This window comes from Sminthopsis crassicaudata, chromosome 2 (genome assembly GCF_048593235.1).
Source record: "Sminthopsis crassicaudata isolate SCR6 chromosome 2, ASM4859323v1, whole genome shotgun sequence".
Taxonomy (NCBI): Eukaryota; Metazoa; Chordata; class Mammalia; order Dasyuromorphia; family Dasyuridae; genus Sminthopsis; species Sminthopsis crassicaudata.
The window spans coordinates 544,546,878-544,572,206 of record NC_133618.1 but is presented as its reverse complement, the minus strand read 5'-3'; the positions used below and the strand labels follow the sequence as shown (position 1 = coordinate 544,572,206).

The 25,329-nt window shown below is 31.2% G+C and overlaps 1 protein-coding gene across 7 annotated transcripts in view; it reads right to left on the bottom strand.

The window, feature by feature from the left end:
- Positions 1–25,329, bottom strand: part of VPS13C (vacuolar protein sorting 13 homolog C) — a 164,335-nt gene that overhangs the window by 91,881 nt on the left and 47,125 nt on the right. For all 7 annotated transcript variants that reach the window (XR_012486976.1, XM_074294924.1, XM_074294925.1 and 4 more), the window contains 22 exons: positions 24,022–24,084; positions 22,903–23,038; positions 22,266–22,360; positions 21,200–21,342; positions 19,996–20,188; positions 19,411–19,525; positions 18,784–18,920; positions 18,114–18,237; positions 15,784–15,901; positions 15,204–15,333; positions 14,238–14,316; positions 13,180–13,319; positions 12,846–12,999; positions 11,915–11,994; positions 11,300–11,359; positions 8,484–8,643; positions 7,696–7,812; positions 7,507–7,610; positions 5,979–6,146; positions 5,211–5,515; positions 4,047–4,194; positions 3,187–3,295 (listed from right to left, as the gene is read on the bottom strand). Coding sequence is in view for 6 of the 7 variants with exons in the window: in XM_074294924.1 (XP_074151025.1) it covers positions 3,187–3,295; positions 4,047–4,194; positions 5,211–5,515; positions 5,979–6,146; positions 7,507–7,610; positions 7,696–7,812; positions 8,484–8,643; positions 11,300–11,359; positions 11,915–11,994; positions 12,846–12,999; positions 13,180–13,319; positions 14,238–14,316; positions 15,204–15,333; positions 15,784–15,901; positions 18,114–18,237; positions 18,784–18,920; positions 19,411–19,525; positions 19,996–20,188; positions 21,200–21,342; positions 22,266–22,360; positions 22,903–23,038; positions 24,022–24,084 (2,878 nt within the window). In the remaining variant the exon portion in view is untranslated. The remainder of the gene's footprint in view (positions 1–3,186; positions 3,296–4,046; positions 4,195–5,210; positions 5,516–5,978; positions 6,147–7,506; positions 7,611–7,695; positions 7,813–8,483; positions 8,644–11,299; positions 11,360–11,914; positions 11,995–12,845; positions 13,000–13,179; positions 13,320–14,237; positions 14,317–15,203; positions 15,334–15,783; positions 15,902–18,113; positions 18,238–18,783; positions 18,921–19,410; positions 19,526–19,995; positions 20,189–21,199; positions 21,343–22,265; positions 22,361–22,902; positions 23,039–24,021; positions 24,085–25,329) is intronic.

Here is a 25,329-nt window from a genome sequence, read left to right as displayed (position 1 = left end):
ATTTTCCTCCATTTCTGTGCCCAATAATGATTTTAAAAAGAATAATTTTTTTCTTGTTCTCCTTTCTCTTTTAAATTACAACTTGGCCCTTACAATTAGTTTTACTTAAACTACTTTGATGTTACCATATTCCCACAGGATCTCTCCTTTCACCAATCCCCTTCCCACCTATTTGTGAATTTTTATTGCCTAGTTTCAGGGTTTTTTTTCTTTTATCTAGTTATCTAATTCTTCTTTTCTGCCCTAAGTCAAATGATAAGTCCAAATTATCTCCTCACCTCCAATTTGTTAATTTTTAAAAAATCTTCTGCATCTTTTTCTCATCATTTCTTTATCTTGTTTTCTATATAACTTCTCATTAGTCCATCTGTTTTAAATGTTTACTCTTTAGTTTATTTTCTATATTCACAGTTATTTTTTATTACGTCTGTATTCTTTGAGGATTTCAAGATTCTCAAGTATTAAGTCTAAACTCTCTCTTCTAATTTTTTACTAGATCTTGTTTTCCCTTCCCTATATTTTTTTCAGGTTTATTTCTCCATTCTTCACTTTTCTATCTTTAAATTCCAGTTTCATCTTTATCTTCTTAAGTACTTAAAAAAATTACTTGATATTTCCTCTTGAAGTTTTGTTGTTGTTTCTGTTACTGTTATTGTTTTATTTCCTACATCAGTGTCTTAAAAAAAAAAAAAGAACTCTAGAGATGGAACAAGCTATTTCATCTTTTTTTCTCTTGGGAGTTATACTTTTGTACCTTTTGTTTACAGTTTGAATATTCTACTTATTGTTTTTATGTCTTTCACCTTTTCCTTTTTTTGTATTTCATTTGTTGCAATTCCATCTTTTCTACTGACTTAGGCTCAATTTTACAGGTATGTCATTCTGAATTGCCACTTGAGCTCCTCTGCTCTTTTTTTGGAATATATTTCCTATTCCCTTCCGTGATTTCTAATGATTGAACAATAGGTTTGTGTTATTGAGATTTTCTTTCAACTTTCTTTGAAGGTCTTCTTGCTGGTCGAAGAATTTGTTGTTTGTCAATGGAACTATTAAATAGAACCACTGTGTGTCTAAAGTTAGAAGTAAAGTGGGGTTGTTTTGTTGCTTTTGTTCCCTGAACAGAAAATCTCTATTTTCTTTAAATAGATACTCTTATTTTTTTCCCTTCAGAGGAATTCTGGGCAGTTTTCTGTATTACTTCTCATTATTATGGTGTTCAAGTTGTGAGGATCAATTGAGGTTAACACTATGCAGCATTAAATTATTGTATAAATGCTACCTAGTGTTATTATATTTATTATTGTTATTTGATGAGTTCTTCTGGGAGACTTTAGACACTTGTTTCTATAATTCCTTTCCCAAAGTTATTTGTGCAAAGACTATGAGGTCTTTTAAAGTTGTCTTTTATTTAACTTCTTCCAGATCTTCAGTATTATTATATTCCAAATCTATTATCTCTATTCTTTGGAAAGCTTGCCACAATAGTTTCAAGTTTTTCTAATCTGGTTATTATTTCTGTTATGAATTCTAAAAGTTCTGACATTTATTTCTTTCTAAAATTGTTAAGACTTTTCATTTCTCTTTCAAACTGTTCTGAAACATCGTTATGAGTTAATATTTTTCATCAGACATTGCTTTGATTTCTTTTATATTTGTAAAGTTTATAAAGAAAACCTTATCTCTTTGAGGATTTAGTGTTCTTTTTAGTATCTTCACTGTTGGTTTTGCTTGTGTGATAGATTTTTAACTAAATTTTTTTCCTTCTTGAAATATTCTGATTCAACCTTTTTTCCATTTGTATTTTCTCCTCTAAAGGAGAGCACATTTCTTCATATACTTCAAAGTTTTATTAGCTTCTTTATTATTTATTAGCTTCCCCATTTTGGGGAATTATTTTTACTAGACCTTACCCTTGGCCCTATTAGCTTCTAGAGAAACAGGACTGATCCATATAGATTTCAATCTTTTTTCTCAAAGACTGAATGAAGCCATTAATACTGGCCCTTAAATCAAAGGTTTGTTTGTTTGTTTGTTTGTTTGTTTTTGCTTTTTTTATGATTCTCATTCTTTACTTCTCTTGTTGGAATAAATCAGATTTACCACTTTTTCAGGGTTAGAAAAAGACAAACTAGATTTTGGTTATGTCAGTGCAAATGGCATCATGATTACATACACTGACACACGCACAGGGCTGGGCAGAATAATAGGCTATTTATTGTTCTTTGCAACTAGGTAGTAGATAGCTTAAAGTCAGAAATAAAGACAGAGGTGACAATCTCTGAATAAGATGGAAAATCTCTTGAGTATCAGGCATGAACCTTTGGGCTAAATTGTACATCTCTGGCAGATCATGGAAGAAAGAGATTATTTAGACAGTAGGACATTATAGTGTTGATGCTGATTATGTTCAGATTTAATATTTTCTACCTTTAATTCACCATAAGGCTTTTTCCTTGTCACATCTCTCATTTTCTTATCCAATAGAATCAGTTATAATTCATCCATCTCTGGTGCATAACTTCTCTTGACACAGAATTAATTAGTAACATTTAATAGCTTCCATTTGAAAATTAAATTTTAGACAATATCATATATATATATATAGAGAGAGAGAGAATACAACCAATATTCATATTTAATTTCACAAAACTCTTCTTTACATATATGATAACTGAATCTCTCAAAATTCAGTGAGATAGCCTAGAAGAAAATTATTTTCCTCACTGCACAGAAGTAAAACCAGTAAGTAAGGTGCCCTGGGTTCACGATGATACAATTGCCTCATTGATTGAATCAAGTTTTCTGTCTGAGTACTGTATCTGGTAATTTTTTTAAGGGGTAAATTTGCTGTAATCAATTGAGTGTCAGGTTTGTCTTTAGGATAATTTAGGTTAACATTCCACCTCAGACCCTTAAATGCAAGGCATTTAATCTGAATCTTAGTTTCTTCATGGGTAAAATGAGGATAATTATAATGCCTATTCAACAAGATTGTGAAAACCAGGTAAGATAATACATATAAAACACATAGAAAATATTTTGATTCTATGTAAATTCCAGCTATTATCAGTATTATACCAAACTTTCTTTCATTAATAAATAGAAATATAGTTATAATCACAATTATGTATTTAGAAGTAGAGGTAGGAAAGGAGAATATTTTTTTTATCTTGATTGCTCCCTTACTTTTCTCTTGTATGCTTGGCTCTATTTTATCCAGCCCTTCAGCAACCTCCCCAAGATTTTCTTCTAATATTCTAAGCAGAAGACTCAAATCATCCTGATTTAGGCCAACCTGTAAAATAATAACACTTTCAGAAGTGTAGTACACATGGGTACACACACACACACACACATACACAGAGTACAAGTCTGTATGAAAGAATTCATGAGATTTGTATCATTCTAGATCATAAAATAAGATCATCACAACACTTAAGAAAATCATATTTACCCAGTTCAAAACTTGTAGCACTTTAAAAAAAACAAACAAACAAACAAACAAAAAAAACAACGCTAGTAAAATATATTAGCTAAATTATTTTACTCCTACTAGAAGAGTAATCATGCAAGCATTAGGCTAACTTTAAAACAAACAGGACAAATTTCTTTGAAAGGATAAAATTCCATTGTGTAAATCACTCTTTTAGTGTAGTATAAATGGCTAGCCAACAGTGCTAAAAAATTTTGTTTTCTTTTTACTATTCATATTGCCTTAAATGTATTTGTGTCTGTGTGCTGTATGTATGCATGTATGTGTAAAATATATCTGATAAAGTATACTTCTAAAAAGGAATAAGAAAGAATTAATACTTAAAAATCTAGACACACTCAAAATCTGAAGAATTCTATTTCAACCTACCAAACCAAACCTACCAAATATTTTCTATTTTTTCAAGCCAATGAATAAATATTATTTTCATAAATATAATAGACAATTCTTCATATTCAGGAAATTTCATATATATATATATATATCTGTGTGTGTATGCACACACACACACATACACACACACACACACACACACACACATATGTATACTTACATTCATTGCATCAAGATGCCCTATAATTTCCATTATAGGAATTTTGTAATACCAAGAAGCAGCTAAATTCCGATTCACCAAAATATTCAAATTAATAGGATGCAGTAGCTGAATATCAGGATGAAAAACACCTGGCTGAATCACTGTTCTAATGAAATATCAAAGAAGGAAAACCTGAAACTGATGTTGACCAGTTATAACATTTCACAAATAATGATTCATATTTATATAAAGTTGCTTTGTTTTCAAAGCACTCCACATTAAAAAAAAAAAACCCACAGAAATAGGTAGCATACAAGAATTATTATACTGATTTTACAGACGAGAAAATAAAAAATCAGTAGTTTAATGACTTTCTCATACATATCTTCAAATATGAAGGAATCAAGTCTAGAACGCTAGACTTTTCATTCCATGTCCAGTAACTACTTTCACAAAAGAAAATTAAAATAGCTGTTTTGAAAAATGATTAACATTTCAATGAATGTTATTCCATCTAGTCATCTATCCTAGCTGCTTTCTTGCCAAACATCCTACACTTTCCCATCTCAACAACCTTTTTTCTACTTCCCATACCTCTTGTTCTGGGAATCATCATCAAAATATCAAAATAATATTGCCATTACTTGTAGAAAAACATGGAAAGCTACTTTAGAAGGCTCCATTCATTATGCCTGTGACTTTCCAAATTTAAACATAATCCTCTATCCAGTATTCCCTTCTTTGTATTATTTCCTCTTAGAAGGAAAAATCTTTGATGAAAAGGACTTTCTCACTTTTGTATTTATATATTCGGAATTTATAACAGTACCTTATGTATCATTGTTTACCAAAATTTTTTCATAAATTCATGAAATGATAGTGAACATCTATTAATGAATTTTATACAAGTTTATAATGAATAAACTATATTTTGTATATTATATAAAGAGAACTCTTTCAAGTTCAAATTGAGTCTCAAAAAGCTTCTTCAGGATTAATCCAATGAAATTTTACAAAGACATATTCTTGGTATTTCAGTAATTTTTTCTCCTGGACAGGATTTTTAGACCTTATGTATTAGACACATGATTTAAATTAAAACAAATTCCAATGTAGTAAATTGGTATAAAGAAATTATGTGAAAAGATATTAGTAAAAGACATAAATATTAAAAGATCATACCTAGAAAGTTTAAGCTTTGTTAGCTGCACAACCATTTTGTCAATTACTGGAGGGAGTAAGCAGTCTTCACCAGACACCTGACTAAACTTGTTCTGTATTCTAATCAATCCAAGATCAACCACCACTGCATTAGAGGAAATGGAAGACTGTGGAATAATGATAACTGGTGCCTTCAAGTCAATGCTGATAGCAACACGGAAACTCCTCTGGGCAAGATCTTTCACACTCGTGGCAGCCTTTTCTGCAGCTTGGGCAGTGGCAGCACTCAGTGCTTCTTTGGCCATATGAAAATTGTTCAAGAAATTCTATTCAAATAAAGAAGATAAACAAGAATGTCAAATGTAAGATGGCCTTCAGATGACACTATATAACAAGTACTTAAAACTGTTTTTAGTTTATAAAATAATCAAGAAACATTTTTTCTGCACTAGTGTTTCCATTAAATGTTGATACCTATCCATGAGATTCCTGACAGGGTCAGAAGTCTGTGGTCATGGAACAGATAAAAAAAACCAGCTTTAACAATGTCTGAATCAATAACTTTCACTTCACTTGGTTTTGCTTGGAGTTTACCAATCATAGACCAAATGAGCAAACACCACAAAGAACTTGGCTACCTGAATGTAGGAATAGCAACATATTAAAACATTAATACTTTCAGTAGATGGACCGTATCTACCACAAAACCGCCAGGAATCTAGAATTCTCAGGGTTTGAGTATGCAAACATTTCTAACTTGAAACTGAAAGATACAAATAGTAATATTACCAAGAGTGACATGAGGAATTTATGAAGATAGACTATCTGAATACATCCCACATTCAGTGACACTACACCATCCACTTTAGACATGTCAGCATAAGCATCTCCTTCAGTAGCATCCGGATATAAATCCAAATTAAAACGGAAAACTTCATTGCCCATTATTGAGACAACCTGGAAAAAAAAAAAAAAAGTGGATATACTATTGTTCCTATTGTACCCAACAGTAGGGTTTGGACTTGCTCTTGATGAGTATGAGAGGCAGCATCTAACACCATTTTTCCTGACTCCAAAATCAATGTTCTAATACAAGGGTAGGGAATCTTTTTCTGTCAATGGTCGTTTGGATATTCATAACATCATTTGTGGAATATACAAAATTATCAGCTCATGGGATTCAAGCAATGGAAATTGTTGTACCTAGCTTTTAGCTCATCATTACCTGTGGTTCCTTAGGAAATGATTTCACAAGCCAGATATTCCTCACCCCTGATCTAATACCTTGGGGCATCCCTGATATTATTTATGGTCTATTGCCACAGAATGTCAATACAGTGAAAAAAACACAGCCAAAGAACGAGGGACACGGAACCCATGGGGTGTCATTTATAATGGCCTGTAGATTGTCCTGAAGGCATTTCACTGAGGAGAAGAGCATTTCTATCTATGACTTATATTAGCAGGCAGGGTTACAGATATTTTATAAACTGCAAAAAGCCCAAGGATTTAAGAAACAGACTAATAACGGAGTCAAATGAGATAAGCAGAGATGGATAGACTCACAGCCCTGGCAGAAAAGGGCTCTGAGCTATGTCCATCATTTGAGGCATTTAAGGTCTTTCTATATTGTCTTTCCTTTAGGGACAGCATTCAGGTAGTTGTGGCATATGTGTCTGATTCATATAGTGGTTCTTGGCCAGGAGTCAGTACATCTGTACATAGGGGAGAGGCTAGGATTACAAGACAGAGCCTAAGTTAGAGGTCAAACTCCAATGAGGGGGGATTGATTCATTCTTTGTATTCTCCTGCTTCAGTGCCTGGAATATAGTAGATGGTCAATGAATTCTTGATTTACCAATTCTGCAACTGAAATGTCCATGCTAGATTCAGAGCCAGAGGTCCTCAGTTCTGATCTCCACTTCTTGTGGTTACCTTTAGAACTATGTCACTTCATATATCAGGGCCTCAATTTCTCATCTATGAAATAAGGGATTTGGACTAGAAAATCTCTACAATCCTTCCATTCAGCTCTGATCCTATTCTAGTTAACAAGTCATAAATGAATGCCCACATTTTGATAAGACATTTTATTCTTGCTATCCTTTTAGATTTACGGTTTTTAAAGGGCTTTCTTCAAAACCTTATAAGGTGGGCAGTAAAATTATTATTTGCATCCCCCAAGAACCCCTTGGAGAGTAAGGTTTAGAGAAGTTGTCCTCATCACAGAGATAAAGTACCCTGAATTCAACACATAACTTCTAATAACAAGAAAAATACCTACTCAATCATAAAAGTAATATTTAAGTTGATATACCTGTTTATGAATTGTATTAGTGTCAACATCTGTAACAATTATATTCTCTAGTCGTGCAAAAAGTGACTGTTTTTTTGATTGAAGAGAAAGGGAGGAATCAAGGCCTGAAAAAAAAAAAATCATTCTTTTATACTGCCACTGAAAAAGAACTCATCCCTCACAAATATTGAATTCAATTGATATTTTTACCTTGAATCTTTATTTCAGCAATATTGTGTTTTTCATCACAAACAGTGACACAGAAAGCATTCAACTTTGCAAACAGCTTGAAATTAAAAATGTCATTATCTTTGGAGGGAACAGTCACTGAAAATAAAAAAAAAAATTCTGAATAGCTTTTAATAATCTAAAATGTTTGGATTTTTAAGTTAAAAAAGATATTTATTTAAAGTGATATTTTTCTTCAAGTTAATAAACTTGGGTTAATAAAAACATAATCATATATAATAATGTAACTGACTTTTCATTCTTTAAGATTCAATTAATCTTCATAATCTAATGTTCTTTTGAAAATGTAGTCTTTTTTTTACTCTTTTATATATTTATATCTGAAGCAGACAACATTTTTAATTCAATCCTTAAAATTCTTCTCTGCAATGCTAAACCACAATTTTGTTAAAAATATTAAACTATTTCAAAATCTATAAGAGTAAACTCTTACATAAACATTAGAAAAGCCTATCATATTTTCTTGTGCAGCACAATATTTGTGGAAATATGTATAGAAGAATTGCACATGTTTAACATATGCTGAATTACTTGCCATCTGGGGGAGGGAATGGGGAGAAGGCTGGGAAAAAAAAAATTAGAACAGAAGGTTTTGCAAGGGTGAATGTTGAAAACTATCTATGTATATGTTTTGAAAATAAAAAGCATTAATTTAAAAAAAGAGAAAAGAAAAGGATCTAGAAGGAATATCAAATTTAGGAAATAACACTTTAATTATATTACTTAGAGATAGTAAGTATTTGTCATACCTTTCTTCAGAGTAGTATTTTTTAGTTGCTTTTCACTGTGAAGCTGTGACTCTGTCTCAGCAACAGTTTGGCCCTCTGATGGGATAACTGTAGTTAGGTAATTAATAGAAGAGAGAAGGGCTTGTGTTTGCAGTAAGAGATTTAAAGATGAAAAGGCCACCTTTTTTTTAACCGAAAAAAAAAAGAGAGAAAAAATTAACCCTTCAGTGAGAAAAGCAAAGTACACCATTCATTCCTATAGAATAGTGGTGTATAAAATTATGTAAGTACCTTAAAAGCTTCCTTACTCAACAATTTTTTAAAAAATTTCTTTGTGTTGATAATCCAAATCTTCACAATATGAACTATTTCTTGGTTAGATCATTTTCTACTATTGTTATACAAGAAATAAAGTTAAAAATTAAAGTCTATAATATTCTGAGTACTGGACATGACTGAATGTGTGAACAACAATAATCAGTAAAATAATAAATGTACACAAATTTATTCATGTGAATGATGACATAAAACCATATATAAGAGTTCTCAGTTGCCAATGGCCTGACCAAAAAAAAAACAAAAACTGAGTAACTACACAAACCTTAAAATATAAAAAAATAAAACTTTTTCCAAGGTATTGTTGAAAAAGCATGAACAAATGGAAGAGATTAAATTGAATAAAAAGAATCAAGAAAGAAGTGGAAATAATATTTTGTTTAAGGTGCTAAGACAAAGAATATGTTGCTTAAATTTTACATAATTGTTCTGATAAGTTTATATACTTAATGGGCAATGAAAATAGTTGTTTCCAGATGTAACATAACAAATTCATCCATCAGACAAACAATCTAAAATACACAGCTTCCTGTGCCTTGGCAGATAGTCTCTCATGCTGGGAACATTCTCTCTTCTTCCCTCCACTTTTCAGAATATTTCATTTCTTTTAAAGCACAGGTAAAGCACCAGCTTCCCAATGATGTTTTTCCTAATAGACCAGCTTATAGTGTCTACTTACAATTACTCTGTATTTTTTTTGGTATCTCATATATACATATGTTGTCTACCCCAGTAAAATGGTGAACAAAAATTTGATCAAAATGAATTTAGCTAAGATGTGAGGTCACAAAATAAATGAATTATAGAAACAAGGAAAACATTACTTTTTGTAACAGAAAAGGGAAAAGTTTATAGTCAAGGAATAAAGATCTCAGTATAATAATATATGCAGACGATCACATATATTCATTTAATACATGAAATTAAAAATTTATACACAAGCAAAATCAATGAAGCTAAAATTCAAAAAGACAATTGGTTTCTGCAACAAATTTTTCTGACAAAGGTTTCATTTTCAAGATCTCTAAGTAACAGAAGTTTATAATAAAAATTTTGCCACAAGTGACATAAATGAACAAAGTCTATGAACAGTTTACAAAAGAAAGCATCCAAGCTCTCCAAAAGATGTGGGAAAAAATGTTCCAAATCTCTAATAGATTAAAGCTTTATTATTTATTTTAAAAATGAAAATTAAAGTTACTCAGATTTTAAGTATTTCTCAATTTAGCAAGATGAGCAAAAAAATGGCAAATGTTGGTGTAAGGAAAAAAAAGACTCAAAATGCACACTTGTTGGTAGAGCTGTTAATTGGTTCAGTCATTATGAATGGCAATTTAGAAACATGCTCAGAAATTCACAACACTATCATAACCTTTGATTGAGGGATATCACCATAAAGCATATAGTCCACAAATATCAAAGAAGAAAACTACTTAAATACATAAAATATTTATATTAGTTTTTTTCATCTGGAAATTAAAGAGAAAACTACTCAAGAATTGGGAAATAACTGAATATGGTATATAAATATAGTGGAATATTTTGATATAAGCAATGAAAAGATAGATTTCAAAAGAAACCTGGAGAGACCTGCATGAATTGATTTAAAGTGAAGTAAAGATAACTAGGAAAGTAATATACAATAATAAAACTCTAGACAAAAACTTTGAAACACTTAAGAACTCTGATCAATGTTGTGACGAATCACAATTCTACAGCACCAATACTAATGGATGCTACTTCTTGACAGAAGAAGACAATGAATGGAATACAGTTTTTGGTCACAGCAAATATGAAAATTTATTTTACTAACTATGCTTATTCATTTAATAATTTTGTTTTTCTTTCTTTTTTTTTCCCATTGGGGGGAAAGGACAGTGGGAGGAATAGAAGAAAAGATAAAAAAGAATAGAGTAAGGAATGGGGGGAGGGAAGTGCTTATTAATTGAAAAAAATTTTAAAAACAAATAAGCTTGGTTCTTTCTGATTTTCCCAGCAGTGATTTCTCTACCCAAATTAACTTGAATGCATATATATCTGATCCTTCCCCAAAAAGAATGTTCTACTTCATGAATACAGATATGTTTTCATTTTTGTCCTTGAATCTCCAATGCTTAGCACATTATCTGGCACATAGTAGGCATTTAATAAATAATTGTCATTAATAGGATGACATTTAATTCTATCTGTTCAGTACCTAGACTATGTCTGGTTTTCTTGGGATCAAATTTTTTTCACAATATAAATTCCTTCTATCTTTGAGAAAAGAATTCTTTCAGTTTTCTAGGATACAACTTAGAATATTGACCCAGTAGCTTAAATAAATTCTATCTTAAATAATATAAGAAAAAACAAATTTTAAATTATCATTTAGATTAAGTTGATTATTCTTTAAAATTACTTTAACAATATTCCTTAACTGGAACAAAAAAAAAAAAGACTTTAAGTAATAACCTGAATTATTGGGTAAGATATTTTAATTTAATATAACTTTCATTTACCTTAAATGTTTGCTCAGTGTTTTCAAAATTAGTTTGAAAACTAGGTCCATTCTTGTCAGCCTAAAAGAGAAATTAAAATTTCTAATAAAGTACAGTCAAATCTAGACAATCTTCTTAATCAAATTTTAAAGCTAATATTAGTCATTTCTAAGTTGTGTACAAAATATAACTGGTGACTCAAAGGAAAGGAAGACTATTGTAAACTGACTTATATAATACATTAATAAAATGACTTCTATACTAAAATAGCAGAAAGGACATCACTAAGAAAAAGTGTGATCCCAGAAAGATGTCAGTCGTGAACACAGAATGAGGGAAAACAGCTGGATAATCCACACACTACAACGGTAATCTCAAAATGTCAAAAGAAGAATACATATATGTGTGTGTGTGTGTGTGTGTGTGTGTGTGTGTGTGTGTGTGTGTGTGTGTGTATATATATATATATTTGATTTATACCCATGTAAAGTGAATGGAATAAAGAGAGTTGGGGAAAGATTAGTGTCAATTAAGAAAATTAGTGGTCTTTTTCAAAGTATTCTGCTAATCTATTCTCTCCTTCTTCATCCTAAAGACATACATGAACTATGATATAAACATCTTAAAAACTTATACCTTGATATATTCCACTTTTAAAAGATCTAAACCAGATTTGTCAGAAGAACTAATCAGATGAAGGGGTTTCTTTCTGGTCCCTGGAAGGAGAAATGTAAACAGCTTAACAACTGAAAATTTAGGATAAGCTTTTCCTTTTTAAAAAGATGTTTTGAAGGGTTAAATTTGAAACCCTTATCTCTAACAGCTTAAGAAAAACTAGACTAGGGTCTATTACAAGTTTGTTATATAATTTGAACAGGTTCCTCACTGTGGTAAGGCAATCCTTTTCTATCTCCTCAATTTATCCACTATTCTCCTCCCAAAAAGAGCTTTTCCAAACTTTTTCATCCCTCCTCAAATCTTCCCCAGAACCTCGTCTCCCTACCCTCTCAGGTGAGAACCATGTCTCATATTTAACCAAAAAATTTGAAGCCATTCAGAGAGAAATCCTACTACTCTGCTGCCCCCCATCTCACATTCTGACGCTATCTCTTTCTTCACCCTTTTCACAGAAAGAGGCAGCCCTTCTTGCCAACACTAAATGAATTCCTCTTTATGCTCAAATGATTATATTCCATTATGTCTTGTCTGCAAATTACCCCCTCTATTTTCCTAACTCTGTTACTACTTGACTGCTTCCTTCATGTCTCCTCCATCCTTAAAAAAAAAAAAAAAAAAAATTTGTCTTTGATCCATCTTACCTCATCAGCTACTACCTCCCGTCCCCTAATTTTTTCCAAATTATAATTGTTGGGGTTACTTCTTGCATTAAAAGGTCACTATGCTACTTAGTTTCACCTCAGACAAAAGCAAAAAAAAAATGGTATGAAAATCAACATTTATTTAATCTAGCAAAAAACTAGAATAACTAATTTTCCAAGGCTTAAGCTACAATGAGATCTAATTAAGCAACAGAACAATCCTCTATTTTGGTTTTTATAAATATTACCTTGAATTTCATGATAATCCAAGCTTATTTTCTTCAAATAAGATACTACAACCATATCAAATGGTCTAACAGTAGCTTCTGTCCCCAACTGCATTACATTAAAAACAAGAATTGTATCTTCTTTTTCCTGTTGCTTAGTAAGTTCCAAAATCACCTAAGGAAGTAGATATGACAGTAAATAAAAAGTTGAAATAAGTTAAACCTACATTTTAAAATTTTTATAATATGGACAGAAGGGGATAAATATATTTGATCTTGCATTCCTTTCCTGTAGAAAAAATAAGTCTAATAATCAGACAGCTTATAAATTCCTAGGTAAGAGATTAATATGTACCTCTTTAATTTCAAATTTGAGCTGAAGATCAATAAGCTCTTCATTTGGGGGTTCTGTAACTTTACTCATTCCAGATGCTTTAAAACTTCTACTAGTCGGTTGTACTCCATCCTCAGCATCAAAATATTCATCATCAGACTCTAAAGGAAAGACATTTATTTAATCTGAAATACCATAGTTGAAAGTTACATACAAATATTCAAAATCTAAATCAACCATTATTAAAGTGTCATTTAACCTAAAAGAAAATCTTAATATCAGGATTGCATTAGTCTTAATATTTAACTCTCCCAAAAAATGACTTGACTTGTTATCATTAGATGGGGGTAGGAGGAGGGGAGGAGTTAAAAGATGCATTGTTTTTGGTACTGAAATCAAAAATCCTGACCAGAGTTAAAATCCTGGGCCAGACATTTACTATGTAACCCTGGGCAAGTCACTTAGCCTTTGTTTCTCTCCATTTCCTCATCTGTAAAATGGGTATAATAACAGCACCTACTTGTTGTGAGGATCAAATAAGAGAAAATCTCCGGAATGTTTTAGAACCCAAAAGAGCTACAGCAATGCTGATTACTATTGTTGATCTCTTCCTATACTTGCAAACATAAAAAATAGCATATTTCCACAAATAACTTTCCAGGAATAGTATTACTATTTCCATTCAACATCTTAGAGAGTATCACTATTTCCTTATTGTTTTTTAAATTTCATTCATGGTTACAAATATAGGGCAATTTAAGAAGTATTTTTTAACATTGTTATTATTTAGAATCATTGAATTTAAGGTTCTGGAACATCACCAAATGTAACCCCTTACTTACAAATAAAGAAACTGAGATTCTTTATCTCAGATAAGATACTCAGTACCCTGTCTAGTTCACACAGCTGCCTATGATTTAGCTTTGGCTTAAACTGAAGCATCCTGATAGCCAATATAGCCACTGTATCATGATGTCAGTAAACTGCTACAGAATTTATTATATTTGTATATCTTAATTTTTATAGCATTAGCTCATAGAATTTTTTAAAAGAACACTTAACAATTTATATTTCCTTACCTGATTCTACTTCTTCTAGTAGCAGCGAAGTGTTAAGCAGTCTTTTTGTCTCATCAGAAATAATGGGCATAGTTGCTACCTAGGAAAAAAATGGATAAATAAAAACAAAAGGTAAGCTCTTTGAAAATAAGAACTACTTATCACTGTAAATTCAGAGCCTAGCATAACGTAAATAGTTAATAAATGTTCAAAATTATTCAGGATTAAATTCACAAAAGGGTCATTTTATATAGATGCATATCTTTTCATAAAGCATGTCAGATACATAATTAACTGTTTTTTTTATATCTAGTTAGAATTTTCCAATATTAGACTCTCATAAACAATTAAAAAATGCTAAATATACATGTATAAGTTTATATCTGTACATATTAGACAACACACAATTATTTATGGTGAAATGTTACCACATGTGTGATCACAAAGATAATAAATAATAACAATTATTTCCAGTGGAAAACTGTTTTACTTCTCTAAAAATGTCACTATAAAGAAAGCTATATTCTTAGAATTCCAATCTACCATGACATATCAATTCTTACTTCATGATCTATAGACAGGTTCAAAGTAAAGTGGTCAAGAACTTTTAACCTTTCCATATTATAAGATATATGATAAACAAGCTGCAACAAAACACAGAAAATTCTATGCCTGGCTGTAGTGATACAGTACCATAATATTTTAGGAAATTAGTCTTTTCTTGGATGCTATTATTCCCTCACAAACCTGGATTACTATAAAAGCACCATCCCATTAATAAACAGAAGCAATTCTGGAAATGAGTTCCAAATTTTAGTTATTCAATTTGCAATGTTATCAAATATAGGTAAAATAAGCATCAAACCACCTAAAACTCCAAAAATCCCTACATGAGATAAAAGTGTTGAAGAAAAATTCAAAAGTCAAAATAAGTTAAAAAAAAAAACTACAAACAATAATGATTTGAAAATGTTTTCCAAGTTTTACCTTTCTTTCTGGAGAAGGCACATCTGATCTTGTCGGCAGGTGTATGCTATGAATCAAATCCAGTACATTTTTCATCTTTTGATCAGATAGTCTCACATGCATCAAAGGAAGCCCACCTGAAACTTTAAATCTGAAAGTGAAATTTAAAGCATGTCTTTGTAATTATGTCCCATCCTATAATCATATGCATCAACTTAAGAGAGCATTAACCTAGTGATAAGAATCTAGCAACAAGCATAATATGGTAAGAATGTTTACCTAAAGTCAAAATGAAATTTCACGTTTTAAATTCCCTCAGATAAAAAAAAAAACTGTTAATTTCATAATGACATTACATATTACTCAAATTTTACATTTTATTTTATTAATGATTGTCTGCAGTTCTACAAAAACATTTAAAGATGAAAAATTCTTATACAGCCCTAAAGTAAGAGCTTCTTCCATAAAATATTTTCACATTAAATAAGACATAACAAATCACTGAGATCTCACTAAAAGAAACTTGCATTTGTTTATCAAAGCCAATTAACTGAAGCAGCTAAATCTCTCTAACAAAAGAAATTCATATAACAAACATTACCTGGCCATTCTAATGTCTTTTTCCACCATTGCCTTAGCCAACTCAATATGGATATCCATTGGCTGTAATATATGCAAAGATGATGGGTGCTGAAATCGAGCTTTTTTCCAATCTTCCCCTTTACAATCAACAAAAAAAAAAAAAGAAAGAAATTACATAATACTTTTTCCCCCCTTATTACAAATAATAAATCAGTAAAAACCAAATATTACTTGAAAAGAATTAAGGGATAGAGGGTAAAGGTAAAGATGTGAACCAATTGTACCAATTCACATAGATCTATATTTATTTGAATAATGGCAGTATGAGCAACACCTTTCAAAGCAAATTAAGATTTTGAGCCCAATAAGACCCATTTTAATAACTAAGTTTTGTTAGCAATTTATAGGAGCAAAAAGAAAAAGAATGGAGAATATATATCAAAATATTTACAGAATTATTTTTTGTAGTAGCAGAAAACTAGAAATACAGTAATATCCTATCAATTAGAAAATGGTTGTACAAGAAACAAAATTATAAGGATTTATATGAAATCTGAAGTTTCACTTACTTGATATTGATATTCACTTAACTGAAATGATACATCAAAAAAATAATATGCCTAAGATGTATTGAAAATAACAGTAACACAGATAAACTCGGATTAAATACAAATGACAATCTTGCTCCTGAAAGATGACAAAATAATCTACATATCCCTCTTCTCTCATGGGTATAGTACTATGGGTACATTGCATACACTTCAGATAGAGATAGTCAAGTTTGTTTCTGTTAACTTTTTTCCCATTTCAACTAATTATTCCATAAGGAAGGGCTATATCCTGCAATAACAGGCATGAAGAAGCAAATGCATTAATAAAGCTTTAAAAAGAAAAAAGAAAAAAAAAAAAGGTAATTGAGAGAGAACATAGATCACAGTCCAAAACACTAGATCTGGGAATCCAGAAAGTTGGGTTTCTTTCCATTTAATAATCTTTTACTGTTAACTCTTATAGAAAAGAAAGATCTGTATAATTGAAGAGCATTAAATATTAGCTAAATGTCAACAACATTTTGGTACATTCAAGAATGTTCAAAAAAAGCTTGTTAACCTAGCCCCAACAAATCATTTTAATTTTGGTAAGTGGGGGCAGCTAGGTGGCGCAGTGGATAGAGCACCAGCCTTGAATTCAGGAGGACCCAAGTTCAAATCTGGTCTCAGACACTTAACACTTCCTAGCTGTGTGACCCTGGGCAAGTCACTTAACCCCAGCCTCGGGGAGGGGGGAAGGGGGAAGGGGGGGAAATTTGGTAAGAAAAATTGGAAAATTAATGTTAGACTGTTTCTAGTGATGACATAAACAAGAGTTATTAAAGATGTCTAGAAAAGAAAACAAGTAGATATTGTTTCATTCTTTGGACCTGTATCACCAGCTATTTCCATGGTTCATGCCAAATAAACTCTTGAACAGATTTAAATATTTGCTTAGTGAGTGATGTAAGATCACTTGTGTTAAAGGCAATAAAACACACTAAAAGTATTATTAGTTAGTGCTTTTATTAAAGTAATTCAGTAATATTTTGTTCCATTAATGTTATGGGCCAGAACTCTACTTGAAATAAGGATTCTTACAAGGTGCTAAGTCAGTGAAATTGATAAGACAATGGTTATCTAGTTTAGCATGGTGAAAAATAGTTCTCAAATTCAGTATGATTGATTTAATCTTACAACAAATAATGGTTCCTTAGTGATAAAATGATTAGTTTACACTCAGTATACTGTAAATGATCTAATTATAATAGAGCATATAAACTGGGACAAACTCAGCCAGGATGGGACTCAAGAGACAGATTCATTCCATCTCACACCACCATGGTGGCTGGCCTTTCCCCCTGCTTCCCCCACTGAGACCAAGGCTGGTCTGAAAGGCCTCCAGAAAGCTAGCCAAGCCCCAAACAAGGAGACAATAAAGAATTTGGACTTTAACACCTGGCTATTCTTGTGGTGATTAATCTGCTGAAACAAAAGCTGCTCCAAGATCCCCAGAAAACCAAACAAAACACTACACATTAAGACAAAAATTTTAATTTTCTTTTTGCATCATCAAATATTATGACCACATAAGACTAAACTTTATTTTTGAGCTAAGACTCGGTATTAATAAAGATACATTGAGAATTATATTTCTTGTAGTGGTAACAACTTTAACTGAATTGTTCAGATACTCCTTTGCCTAAAACTCCTTAAGACTAGTTACAGGCCAACACCTAAATATTCTTGTGCTCATGTATTTGACAAAGCAATCCGTATTGGAATTCCTGAATTTCAAAATCCAGAAAGAAATTTTTACCTGCTCTTCCAAAAAGACATTGGACACTTTTAATTTCAACATCAAACTTGTCATATGCCTTGTCCATTATTTCTTCTAGAGATGAAGTAGTAGTTTTTCTTTCACCTTGACCTATACTGTTTAGCTAAAATAAAAAAAAAAAAAAATTAATTTACTCTTCCACATATACATTAACACATTTTAGTTAGATCAAGTAGCAAAGAACTGAGTAGTTAATTCTCTCCAAACCAGAAGAATGATTCTTGGTAGTCTTTCACCAACACCTTGCCACATAATCATTTCATTTGTTTTGAGTTTTCTCCTGGGAGGAAGGAAGGTTTGAGCATAATGTTAAGAGGTTTCAGTCAGTCACTAGCAAAACTCCTTTCTATTTAATGCTAATGACTTAAAAAATAAAAATTCATGAACTTACCTTAACTTCAATTAAAAAAAAAAAATACAATGTATGATGCTAAACATTGAAACCACAAAAAACAATCAGTAACCTTTCTCAGGACATACTAAAAAAATAATATGATGAAGAATAAAATCATTTTAAAACTATTTCCAAATATATAAATTAAGACCACATAAGATAATTTAAGGAAAGGATTAAAAAATGGAATTTAATTTTTGAGGAAAAAAACACTAGAGATGGAAAATTATATATAACATACACACAAAAACATACCTGAAAAGTACCAAAATCTAAAACTAGAATATCTGACTTTTCATGATGGAATCCTGTTCTTGGTATTATGAGGTAGGAAGGCTTCAAATTAATTCTTAAATCAAGAACTTTCCGTGTTTCAATCATGTGGGTAAGTCCTAAAGATGATAAATTGAAAACAAAATATCTAGTAAGTAAACAAATTAAAAAATACAAACAAATTATTACCAAACATGAAAAATTCAAAATGAAATAGGAACATAATATAAAGATAAGATAGTCATTTTGGCTTTTTAAACAGTCCATGACTGTTTCTAAGCAATCATTCAAAGTACCTCAGACAGATAAACAATTAAGTAATATACTCCAGAAAAGACATTATTATGACTTTCAGAATTAAAAGTCATATGATCACTAACATACAAACATGATATAGAAGACATGTAATATTTTAGTTATACATTGGGCCCAAGACATACAACGTAATAAGTGCTCCAAAATATAATTTTTTTGAATATTGGCCTTACTGTTGAAAAATCATGTTAGGTTGAATATACATGCTTTTCTGTTTCCATTTGCAGTTTCAATGTCTACAGACTTTGAAATCCAGTTTGTCATTATGAATAATAAAATGCTCAAAATATTTACCTGTAGCTGTTTTCTCTTTAATTTCTTCCAGTTTCATCAATGTTGTTGTTGTTATCTGCTCAAGGTCTAAAGTCTTACTTGCTTGAAAGAATTCTACCATTGCATTTATTGTTTTCTGTAAAATGATAATGAATCATTTCATTTAACAAATATTACTTTATCTATTTCATCATGTCAAGACACAGCTCAGATCTAGAGAATAACTATTATGAGTTTAGATAAATTCCTACCTGACTTACAATTATGCTTTATTTCGTTTTCTCTGAATTTTAGGATCAAAAATTGGAAATGATTCTTTGTTAAATGCGTTGTTCATGAGCTTCCCAAAGAATAAAGTCAGAGGCTTGTAGAAAGTATAAGATACAAGGCAAGGAGATTTGGTAGAATCAAGTTTCATAAGAGTTAAATGGAGAGGAAAAGATAGTACCAGTTTGGAAGACAGAAACTACAGGCCTTCACATCTAAATCAGAGGTATCTAATACAAAACCTGAGCCACATGACCCCAGTAAACTTCCCTGATGCCAGACCAAGCCAGACTACAATGAAATTAAGAAATGTTTAATATCTTTCATAATTGTACTTACTGCATCATAAATGATCTCTACAGGTTGAGACTGAACTACTAGAGTTTGATCAGCAGTGCTATTCTCTGGATTGGTCTCAAATTCAATATTAAGCAGTGATGAGCTAGTGTCCCCAATGGAAGCCACAAGAGATGGAATAATATTTTGCTGCATTAGACCAGTTACATACCAATGTTCCAATTTTGCTTCGACCCTACAAACAGATGTTTAAAAAGATTAAATGCACATTTATTTTAATATAATGGATGGAAAAAAAATTAAATATACAAAATTCAGAAAAGAACATTTTCAAGTCAAAGAACTACGTCCAAATTAGCAGTTAAGCTCTACAAGATCTCATACCACAATACCCTTTCAAATTTATCTTCTATTACATTAAACCCTCCTTCCAGGACAAATTGATCTACTCTCTGATCCTCCAAACACAGTTTAGATTTTCTCATCTCCTTGAAGCTGCCCTGAACTGTCCATGTCCATAGGAGTTAAATGGAGAAAGATCCATTTTTCTATGAAGTTTTCAATTTTTTCTCATTCCTTCTTTTAATCCATATAACATTTTTTTGTATCATTCTCTCAGCAATTAATCAGAGACTATACTGTAGAATACTGTTTTTTAATGTTTCTTAATTTGTATTACTCATTAACTTTTTTGTATGCTTGGATGAATTCAATGCTACCTAATCCAATTATTCAACTAACTTTCATTATTGGCCCTTATTTTGCTACATTATCTCAAGAATAATTGATTATAGCTTTTTATTCCTGGTTTACTTTTCGTCCTGAAAAGTCAAGAAGGTGGACATAGCTTTCAGCATCCATTCTCACAAGATTAGATGCCTCATTATCTCCCATAGTTTCTTTTTTAAAAGGAGTGGAAATGGACAGAGAGGAAAAAGAATCTGCCTGGCTTAAAGAAAAAAAAATGCAAGCACAATAATGGAATATGGTACATATCAGTGAACTCTAGGGGCTAGAGAATGTCTTATTTAGAAAATAAATTATCTTACATGCCTCAGATTAGAAAATGCTCACCATAAATTTGTATATAATTTGATCTTTGATCTTCAAATAAAGTATCCATATGTCAGATTTGTTTTTTTTTTTAACATGAGGACACAGACCTTGAGTGCAAACATTATGTACTTATATGACTTTGTAGCTAATACAAGACAAAAATCAAAAATCTCAATTTTAAAAAATTTACCTAAGTGCCTGTGCTCCTGGCCGCTGAGATGCTCGAGTGCTTAAGCCAATAATTTGAACTTTAAGTATCTCCGGAACATTTTTGTATTCTCTGATCGTAATAGATGTACTAAGAAGTTTTAGTGTCATTACATGGGCAATATACTAGACAGAGAAAAAAAATATTTTTAAAACAAAGTTTAAGTGGTTCCTATTTTCTTGCAAAATTCATACCATATTCAATATATACTATATGCAAAGATTAAACTAATTAACTTTAATTAATATTAATAATTATAACTAATTATAATATAACTAATATAGGAAATAGTCATTAAGTTTTGCAAAGCATTTTATAGACATCATCTCATGTGGTCTTCACAACAATGGCAAGTAGGTACCATGGGTGAGCAAACTAAAGCTCAGAAAAGCTGGGTATTCCCCAAATAGATACAGCTAATCAGGACTTCAAGGCCAATACTTTTGTCATAATAATAGTTAACATTTGGCTTTAAGGTTTATAAAGCATTTCAAATATATTACCTCATTTGATCCCAAAATAACCTGGTAATATATAAAACTGTTCAAGGCTCAATACAACTACTGTGGTATAAAAATCATATTCTCTTGTAAGATTACAAATTAAAAACAAACTTATGGAGGGTTATGAAAGAAACAATAACATGACAGTAATAAAATTCCAATTCCATAATGATATATTTCAGGTAATTCTTAAATTTGTAACAAAGCCACATCTAAGTGGGAGAATTTTAATAAGCAAAGTACTATAGACATATTAACAGTTAGCACCAATAAACAAACTGCTAGCATATAGAACTTAAGTGAATTATCCAGAGCCACAAAGCTAGGAGCTGTTAAGAGACAGAATTGGAATCCAGGTTTTCCTAGCTCCAAGCTTAAGATTCCAACTATTTTTAGCCACTTTACCTCCAGGAACTGAGTATCACATTGCTAAATTTAAACTCTAATGTGTTTTAACCACTTTTCCCAGACTGACTCATTTTGTAACTTTCAAGCTTAGAACAAAATAAAGAAGTAAAAAAAAATTATTTTATCAATATATTTACCTGCTTAGGTAAAATTAAATTGTGGGTACTTTCACTATATCCAATGGCAGTGAAGAGTTTTGCCTTTTCCTCTGGAGTCATAAGGTCATCAATGGCTACAATAAAAATTGTAGAATTTTTAGGGAATTAGTGCAAAAAGATAACTTTACTATAATAGATAAAAATCTATTAAGAGTTCTGATTAAAGTACTCTATGAGAACCAGCCAAATTGGTAAAGTAGTTTAAACGCATCTATATTTCTTTGAATACATATTAAAACAGATATTGTTGAAAATCCAGGCCACACTGCATTAAATATTACTTTTGTAAATTTTTTTTGTTCAGCATGTAAAAGCTTTATACTTGTAGGTTAGTTATTATGTAGTATATTATTGTTATTATGTACTCTGCTCATTTAACACAATCCTTTCAAATCCCTTCTATGAAATTCTTGTCTATTTCCAAATATGTACACTCTCCAATTAAGGTTCAAAATAAAAATCTATTCACTTTATCTTACTCAGACACCACACAAAAATATTCTCTTATATTTTTAATTTCGTATTAGTTTAGGAAACTGTGTTAAATTAGGTAAGAATGAATATGTGTTATATTTCTTTATTAATGAAGTACACATTAATTTGAATTGAAACTTACTCTCAGGAACCAAGGATTCTTCATCATCTTTTTTCTTGGTTTCTTTCTTACCCCAGAATCCACTAAACCAGCCTCCACTACGCTTCTCTCCTGTATCAGCTGATTTTTTTCTCAATTTTTGCCCAGATCGAATCACCTAAAAAGTAAAAAAATATTTCTGAATATATTTAAATTTCATTAAATTCAAATCTTCTTTTTAAAAGAGCACTTAAAAAAGACAATATTATTATATTCAGGAAAGATATACTCTATGCTCTGGTTTCTCTTCAGATTGTATAAATCTTTTGCCTTTTACTGAAGATATACTCTGAAAAAAGGTGCAGTGAATTGGGGAGCTGTCCATCATGGTAGTCAGAAGAAACTGGATTCAAAAGTCACTAATAATACCTTTTAGTCTTGGTCATATGAGCTTGGGAAAGTCACTTAAATTTTCAGTGAGTCAATTAACTCTCAAAGACTTAAAATTGTAAAAATGTTATTGACCTACATTGGTAGAGGGATTTCCTACACCAATTAAATCTGAAATATGGATCAAAAAAAACAACACTCCCTATACACACACACACACACACATACACACACCAAAAAAAAAACAAAACAACACCACACATTTTGAAAGATATGGCAGCTTACATTTTTGCCAAACTGCCCTTTCTTTTAAATGATAGAGCCCAGAGAATTTAAATGACTTGCCCAAGGTCCTAGAGCTAACAAGTAGCAGATCTGTTTATCAAACACAAACCCTCTAATTACATAGCCAGTGTTCTTTCTATTGTCTCCAATATAATATAAGAAAACACTAATAATCTTTCTGGGTAACTTAGAATTTATATTCAGGTATCTCAATTATTTATACTAAGTATGCAAAGACATGGAAAAAAAGGGACAAAATATTTCATTTCAAGATTTAATCGACTTTCAACTCAATCACTTTTGAGGGTCATTTTCATATAATTGGTTAGTCTAGTTAGAGAACACTGAAATAAATCAGTACATCACTGTTAGTAAGACAGATTTGCTTCAGTTTCTTCATCAGATATTACAACTAGATTTCTGGAAGTTAGGCTTAAGTAACTAATTATAAAAACAAAGTACTTAGAAATATAAAAAGTTACCTACTTCAACTTGTGCTTGTTGTCTTGCTAAAACAATGTTGAAAACATCAAGATTCTTCTCCAAGTCCTATAAAACAAGAGGATAGATGTTTAAGTAAATGAATGATTAAAAAAAAAATCTGAGATTTTTAACCAAATAATTAATGTTCATCCACATAATTTCTTGTCCTTTTGAAAAAAACTCCATGAAAATAAAAATCTTTTTTTGCTACACAAAAAAATGCTTTAAAATGAGGGAAAATAAATTTTTATAAGGTTAAAACCACTTCATTAAAAACAATTCAAAAGTAAGATTTCTGGGTATGGTATCATAGTAAGCTTTAAGGACAAAATTGGAAATACAAATGTTCAAAAAGAAGTCTTATTTAAATATCACCTACTCAAACTTGTAGCTGGTACAAGTTCTCTGTCCTTCAAAAACCATTCTCCTTATATCTGATAAACTATTCCTTCACTCCACTTCACCCATATACTATATCTACCATTACCCATAAGAATTCCCTTTCCTCAATTAAAAACTTAGACCTTTCTCTATCTGGTATAACCTACCACATGACTCCACTTTTCTTTATGTTGTACTCCTCCCAAACTCATTCTTGTTCTCAGAGGGGCCTCCAATCCCTCTACCTCTCAGTTCTTTCTCAGGCCATTATCCTGGCTCAACCTTCATTTCCATCTCGTTGATTCTACAGTAAGCCTACTCTAAAACCAACTTCTACTTTCAAATGCCTTACTGTATCACCATTCATTCCTTGCCACACCTCAGCCCAGGGATTATTCTCACTATTCCCCTCCTCCACTCTACTTATGGTGGTGAACTAGAAGACGTTATATAACCATGAACACATTATAAATTTATATTTTCCAACTTTTATTCGAATCACTGCTCTAAAGCAATCCTTTTATTCTTCTGTTTCCCATTACCTCCTCACTGCTCTCATCTTCGACATCCCTTTAGTGCCTGGTACCTTCCTTCATATCCAGATTTCCTTCATTTTCGGAAAACTTTCATTTTATGTTAGTTATCATTCTCTTAATCTATGTCTCTCCTCCCTTTCTCACCCAAATTCCTTGAAAAAGCTGCTTCTACTCACTACTTCCATTTCCTCTCCTCTTACTTATTCCTCAACCTTTTGCAAGCTGGGTATTGATCTCATCATAAGACTAAATTTGCTCTCTCCAAAGTTACCAATGATGTCTTTTCTTCCTTCAAAGAAACATCTTGACCAGCACTTTCTATATGAAGCTTTGAAGCCTTTCCTGAACCACTCAGCTTTTCGGGTCATCCCTCTCAAATTACTCTGTATTTTAT